At 28.8% G+C, this 8,131-nt stretch overlaps 1 protein-coding gene across 1 annotated transcript; it reads left to right on the top strand.

Annotated features, from left to right (window-relative positions):
* Positions 1-5,987: 5,987 nt before the first annotated feature.
* Positions 5,988-6,308, top strand: LOC131604896 (uncharacterized mitochondrial protein AtMg00810-like). Its single transcript, XM_058877311.1, has one exon. The coding sequence runs from the start codon at positions 5,988-5,990 to the stop codon at positions 6,306-6,308; it is 321 nt and encodes a 106-aa protein (XP_058733294.1).
* The last annotated feature ends 1,823 nt before the right edge of the window (positions 6,309-8,131 follow it).

The raw sequence follows: 8,131 nt of genomic DNA, 5'->3' as shown, positions 1-8,131 counted from the left end.
TTAATTATTATTTTGTTTCATCATGTTTATTTGATGGGATCTTTATTGTTTAAGTTTGTTTGTTTTGGTGCCATCTGGTTTTGAATATATTTAGTCAAGATAAATAATTAACATGATGTCAAATAATTCAATGTATAATAAATAATTAGATATATAATTATGGTGTCTTTTGAATACATATATATTTTTCGTGCATTCCCGTTAAGAACTGCTACTTATGGTGTCTCTCATTCATCTTCTTAACATTTTTTTACTTCTTTTATTTTCCAGGTTATAGATCTACCGTAGACGAAAACGAGAAGTAAAACAACATTGAAAACAAGAAACATGTTAATAATTTTTAAATCAGATCTATTATTTTCTTGATTTGTTTTTTAATGTTTAGAGTTTGGATCTACAAATATATTAACTAATCGAATTTGTAATTGTAATTTTTAATCTGGGTTGGGATTTTTTTTCCGGGAATGTTCTGGATTGGAATCTTTGAATCTGAGAGGTTTGGATATCTTTATGATTTAGATGATTTGTATTTCTTTATTCATTTTGATTTTTAATGCATTTTTTATGTGTTCTTTTTATTTCTATTTTGAATACATATATATTCTTAGTGTCTTCTGTTTTGTAATTTATGCACTTATTCAATAACAAATATGGTGTCTTTCTCATCTTTTGCTATTATAGTTTATAACATATCAATATGTTTGCTTTTGAGGGGACTAATACATGTCATAGTTCCTAAATGTTAGAGGTTTAAGATAGAGAAATATTTAGGTTTACATTTCATAAAATTTCATCTTAGGGAATGATAGAAATAAGTATGTTTTAAAAATGGGAAGATCCATCTCATACAAGTTAAAAACGTTTCATATGTGTATGCCCAAATTCTTAACATATAAATTGCTTTAATTATAATTTATTTTATAATCATACATGTCATAAATGTTTATCTCTGATAATAATTAATATGCAATCATTTTTTAAATGATTTTATGAATGATAATTATTATTTGGCAAACGGAAATTAAATGCAATAAAATTTTAATAAATTTTAGGGTTAAATGGCTTTCACCCCCTGCAATAGTAGCGAGATTCGGTTTTCCCCCTATGAAATTTTTTTTTTGTCCTGGCCCCTTAACAAAAAAGATTTTGTTTTCAGACACCCCCCCTATTCCATGTTTGGCTGGGCCTGGCTGCTGCATTTGGAAAGCCTGAAAAATTGCAAATTAATAAGTTGCAAAATCTGGGATTCGAACCCAGGTCACCTTTGATAGGTTGCTGAAAGCTTACCACCAAACCATGCATGTTTTGTTGATTATAATTGCAAAAAAGTTCTATATAATAATATTCCATTTTTTTTCAATTAAAAAAGCTGTACATATTAATTAGTTTTTTAATTAACTTTTTCAATAATATATAAATTTAAAAAGCTGTATTTAGTTTCTCAATAATACTCCATTCTTTTATTTAGTTTTTCAATAATACTTCATTCTTTTATTTAGTTTTTTAATTAACTTTTTCAGTAATATATAAATTAAAAAAGCTGTATTATTTAATAATTATATAATTATAAAATGTTTAAAAGTATTTTAATTAACGTTTTTTTATAAAATATTTAATTAACGTTTTTAATTAACTTTTTTTATAATTATGTTTAAATGTACTTAAAATATTTTAACGTTTTTTTATATAATTATATAAATGTATTTTAAATATTTTAACTTTTTTTTATAATTATATAATTATATAAATAAAATGTTAATTAAAATTATTAAAAAAATATAATTATATAAAATATGTTATATGTACAGCTATTTTATATAAACATTATATATTAATAATTTTAAATAATGATTTTAATATTTTAATAAACATTTTTTAATAATAAACATTTTTAACATTTTAATAAAAATTTTTAATATTTAAATACATTTAAATATTTTAATAACTATTTTAATTGCCCAAATTTTTTTATAATATATACAAATTTGAAAAACAATAAAAATATTTATTGTTAAAAAAATTATTGCCCAGGTTTTTTGAAAACGTTTTATACATTTTTTTAACATTTTATAAACATTATTAATGTTTTTTAAAAATAATTTCCCAGTTTTTTTAAAATGTTAAAAAAATGTATAAAAATTTTTTATTAACGTTTTTATTTACATTTTTATTTTATTAATATTTTTATAATTATTAACGTTTTTATTTTATTAACGTTTTTATTTTATTAACATATATAGGTAGATTAAAATGTTAGTTTGTAAAAAACATTAAAATGTTAATAAACGTTAATATGTTAGTTTATAAAAAATAGTTAGTTTAAAATGTTAGTTTATAAATAGTTAAAAGGTTAATATAGTTAAAAGAATGGAATATTATTAAAAGAATTGAAAAAGTTAATTAAAAAACTAATTAATATGTACAGCTTTTTTAATTGAAAAAGAATGAAATATTATTATATAGAACTTTTTTGCAATTATAGTCAACAAAACATGCATGGTTTGGTGGTAAGTCAGCAAGATTCTCCAGGCCCAGTCAGCCTAACATGGAATAGGGGGTGTCTGAAAACAGAATCTTTTTTGTTAAGGGGCCTGGACAAAAAAAAATTTTAATAGGGGGAAAACCAAATCTCGCTACTATTGCAGGGGGGTGAAAGTCATTTAACCCTAAATTTTATTTTCTTCTAATATGAAAATTATATAAAATGGAAAAATAAAACTATTAATTCAAATATTTTAATATGAAAATTAATCAACTATTTTTTATTATATAATATTTTAAATATAAAAGTAAATATTTGAAATTTAAATGGAAATTTAATATTTGTATAAATTAACAACATTAATATTACATTATTCAAAATATTGAAGTTACTGATCAAAATATTGAATATTAACGGGAACATGAAGTTACTGATCAAAATATTTTGAAATTAACGGGAACCTCAAGTTACTGATTAAAATATTAAATATTAATGGAAAAATGAAGTTACTGATAAAAATATTGAATATTAACGGAAACATGAAGTTACTGATCATAATATTAAATATTAACGGGAACCTGAAGTTACTTATTAAAATATTGAGTATTAACGGGAACATGAAGTTACTGATCACAATATTGAATATTAACGGGAACCTGAAGTTACTGATTAAAATATTAAATATTAACAGAAACTTGAAGTTACTGATTAAAATATTAAATATTAACGGGAACATGAAGTTACTGATCAAAATGGTAAATATTAACGGAAACATGAAATTACTTATTACAATATTGAATATTAACGGGAACCTGAAGTTACTGATTAAAATATTGAATATTAACGGGAACACGAAGTTATTGAGCAAAATATTAAATATTAACGGGAACATGAAGTTACTTATCAAAATATTGATTATTAACGGGAACATGAAGTTACAAAAGGTTGTTTAGACACAATTTCATTGTAGTATTTTCAATTTTGTTCCTGATTTATTTTAGATACAATTTAATGTGAATTATTATTTTTTTTCCATAAAATGTTAATTACTTTTAATATACATTGTTTTATATTAAAAAATATACATCTAAAACAAATGTGCGTCTCGTACCAGAACTCGTGCGAACGCACGAGTTTGTTACTAATTTTAGTTGTAATGATGTTTTTTTTCCTCTAGTTGTCGTCTCTTCCAAGACTAATGAGTATATTTTACTTGGCTTTTTATTTTGAAATGACAATTCTTATTAGGTCCATATCAGCAACATACAAACGTATGAGTTTTTAAATAGGCTATTTCATTTTTTTTAGAAATTATAATTAATTTGTTTAATAAAATGAGGTGTTATTAGCACTGTGTTTAGAAATTGTCTTATAGTTCTATATATTGCAAGTGGAGATCGTGATGCGAAGGGTATATAATGTTGAACAAAAGTCCAAAAAACTAGTATTTATAATGACTAGTCTTGTAATTGTTTTTGTAGGTTTTAGATAAGACACAGAGGGATACATATTTGGTGTTAGGTGATCAGTGATGTTCAAAGAAGATGAAGTCAAGTTGTGACACCAAAAACTTGGTCACTTACACTTGAAAGGTATGGAGAAAATTATGTCTAGAGAAGCTATCAGAGCTATTCCTAAGCTCAAAATTGAAGAAGAAAGAATTTGTGGTGATTGCCAAATTGGAAAGAAAATTAAGATGTCACACCAGAAGATTCAACATCTAACCACCTCAAAAGTTCTGGAACTGCTTCAAATGGACTTAATGGGGCCTATGCAAGTTGAACGTCTTGGTGGAAAAAGGTATGCTTATGTTGTTGTTGATGATTTTTCAAGATTTTCTTGGGTGAACTTTATCAAAGAACTTCAAAGAGAGAAGGAAAGTGTAATTGTAAGGATTAGAAGTGGTCATGGTAAGAAATTTGAAAACATAACATTTGTTGAATTCTGCTCTTCTGAAGGTATTAGCCATGAATTTTCTTCTCCCATCACCCCTTAGCAAAATGGAGTTGTTGAATGCAAGAATAGGACTCTACAAGAATCAGTTAAAGTTGTGCTTCATGCTAAGCATCTTCCATATCATTTTTGGGTTGAACCTATGAATATTTCTCGTTACATTCATAATAGGGTCACCTTAAGGACTGGTACTTCAGCTACACTCTATGAGTTATGGAAAGAAAGGAAACCTACTATCAAATACTTCCATTTCTTTGAAAGTAAGTGTTACAGCTTGGCTAATCGTAAGCAAAGAAAAATAGATCCCAAGAGTGATGAAGGGATATTCCGGGTTACTCTACAGATATCGGGGCTTATAGAGTTTTTAATTCAAGAACCAAAGTCATGATGGAATTTATAAATGTTGTGGTTGAATATTCAATTATAGAGAGTGGACATGATGTCGGAGCAGATGTTGGAACATCATTCTAGATGGATGATGAGCTAGAAAATATGGTGGATGATGATGCTAATGCTGAGACTGTAGATGTTGAGCCTCATGAAAATCAAGTCAACAAAGGTCCCTCAATCACAATTTAGAAAGATCATCCTAAAAAACTCATTATAGGAAATCCTAATGAAGGGATTACTACTAGATCAAGAAAGGTATTTTCAAATCCTTGTTTTGTTTCTAAGATTGAACCCAAGAATGTGAAGGAAGCCTCAGCTGATGAATTTTGGGTTAATTCCATGCAAGAAGAATTGGGTCAGTTCAAGAGGAATGAAGTGTGGGATTTGGTTCCCAAGCCTAATGGAATAAATTTCATTGGAATAAAAAAGGGTGTACAAGAATAAATCTGATGAAAATGGAGTTGTCACCTGAAACAAGGCTAGACGTGTGGCTCAAGGATACACTCAAATTGAAAAAGTAGATTTTGATGAGACTTTTGCACCAGTTGCTAGACTTGAACCCATCTGACTACTATTAGAAGTGGCATGCCTACTAAAGTTCAATTTATTTCAGATGGATGTGAAAAGTGCCTTTCTAAATGGGTACTAAATGAATAAGTGTATGTTGAACAAACAAAAGGGTTTAGTGATCTTGCCTTTTCAGATCATGTATCCAAACTGAAGAAGGCTCTTTATGGACTAACGTAAGCTCCTAGGGCTTGGTATGAAAGGCTGGCAGAATTTCTTGTCAACAATGGGTACATGAAAGGAGGAATAGACAAAACTTTGTTTGTTTAGGAGAATATGGCAAACTCATGATTGGTCAGATATATGTGGATGACATTGTGTTTTAAGGGATGTTAGACAAGATGGTTCAACATTTTGTCAAGCAGATGCAATATGAGTTTGATATGAGTCTTGTTGGTGAATTAACATACCTTATGGGACTTCAAGTAAAACAGATGGATGATTATATCTTCATCTCTCAAAGCATATGCCAAGAATATTGTGAAAAAGTTTGGTATGAAGAATTCTAGTCATAACAGGACACCTACACCTACTCATTTTGAAATTATCTAAAGATGAAAAAGGTGTTAATGTGGATCAAAGTCTGTACAGAAACATGATTGGTAGCTTATTATACCTTACAGCCAACAAACCTAACATCACATTTCCTGTAGGTGTTTGTGCAAGATATCAAGCTGAGCCTACAATGAGTCACATCAACCAAGTGAAGAGAATTCTGAAGTACAACAATGGTACTAGTGACTATGACATGTTAGATTCTCATGGTTCTAATTCCATAATGGTAGGATATTGTGATGCAAATTGGGAAGGTAGTGCTGATGATAGGAAAACCACTCCAGGAGAGTGTTTCTTATTAGGAAATAATCTTATATCCTGGTTCAAAAATAAGCAAAGTTGTGTCTCTATTTATTGTTGAGGCAGAGTATATTACAGTAGGGAGCAGCTGATCTCAGTTGATTTCAATGAAACAAATACTGAAAGATTACAATATCGCATAAGATGTCATGACATTGTATTTTGACAATCTTAGTGCTATCAACTTATCCAAGAATTCCATTCAACATAGCATGACAAAGCTTATTGACACTCGTCATCATTTTATTAGAGATTTTATTGTAACACCCCATTTCTACCCGACAATTATAATGCGGAAAATATCAGAGTATTTAAAAATTTCTCGACTCACAAATGAGGCGTCACATATTCACTTCAACAATAAATCACTTCATCGCATTTAGCGAATACATAGCACTTTCTAAAACAGAATAACTTCTTTTATTAATAAAACAGCGGAGTCATGATTCTTAATTTTAGAATCAAGTAACATTTTAATCACATAAACAACATCATATTAATAAAGCAACTTCACTTAACATATCATCCTAATAAACCAGGATAATCACAATAAACAACAACACCATAAACAATATAAATCGTCCCCCCAAGTGCTACGTATCAGAGCGACAACCGACTCGATTAACGGCAACTAAATCTTCATACTCGAACACCTGCACGTTACCAATATAAATGCAACGGCGAACAAGAGAAAAGGGTGAGATATCAAATCATATAAGTGAGCGCATGATAAATTGTATATTAGGATTCAGGCATATATAGTTATCACATCGCAAGTATTAATATTGCCATACTCCTCATACCTTCACTAACTCACAAATCTCACATACTTTTCCTCTTACTACAAGTCACAAAACGTCATATTCACATCAATTATAAATATATCTCATTCATTTACTTTGCAAGCCAATTCACGATACATCACATGTATGAATCACAATTCTAGTCCTAAAACATCACCGCATATAAGTCATACATATAGTCACAAAAGATTACATATAAGTCACGCATCTAGTCATAAAACATCACATATAATTCACTTAAGACATGTTCAGTTGAGCGCATTCCCAAGTATTAATATCCTTATACTATTCACAAAATCATCAATTCACATTTTCACATACATCCATCATTTAACAAGTCACGAAATACAATCACGACATATGCACAAAACGTCACAACTATAAATCACATATGACACATGGGACATGACTCATGTATATGCATGTGGTACCAATCGGAGCTTCAGCCCCCGTCACCAATTGCCCAAATCTGAGGCACAAGGCATAAGCCTTCGTCACTAATTTGCCAATCCAGGCCGTCACAGAGAATGCATATGAAATGTGACTCGACAAACAAGACAACACATCATACTCATCACAATCACATATCGTCATGAGGCATAAGCCTATATCACAATCAATTACCATTATACGAGGTAATTCACGTCACCATAATGTTTCACCTTCACTTAGTCACAAAATTATCGTCAAAAATATATATACAACATCACGTATTACCAATCATCACAAACATCGTCATGTTTCGACACATCACGACAAACATATAATTTCAAACATTAACAAAATCATCTCAACATCATCATGTTTCGGTATGTCACAACAAATCAACACGTTAAGTCAATTCACATTAGTCTCATAATTCTCTATAAATTAGTCGCATAATCAACTCACTATCAACTAACCAAAATTATTCAAATAATATTCTCAAATTAATCAAATATATCCTACGTAACTACCGGTTATCTAATTTTCGGTTAAATCCTTAATATTCACGACTTTACGAATTTTCGGGTTATACTCCCAAGTCCAAAACATAGCTCAACCGGTTAGTTCGGATACAATTCTATTCTTTACCAGTTAT

The sequence above is a fragment of the Vicia villosa genome, linkage group LG5 (genome assembly GCF_029867415.1).
Source record: "Vicia villosa cultivar HV-30 ecotype Madison, WI linkage group LG5, Vvil1.0, whole genome shotgun sequence".
NCBI lineage: Eukaryota > Viridiplantae > Streptophyta > Magnoliopsida > Fabales > Fabaceae > Vicia > Vicia villosa.
The sequence above is the reverse complement of the archived record's forward strand: the minus strand, read 5'-3'. Positions and strand labels throughout refer to the sequence as shown.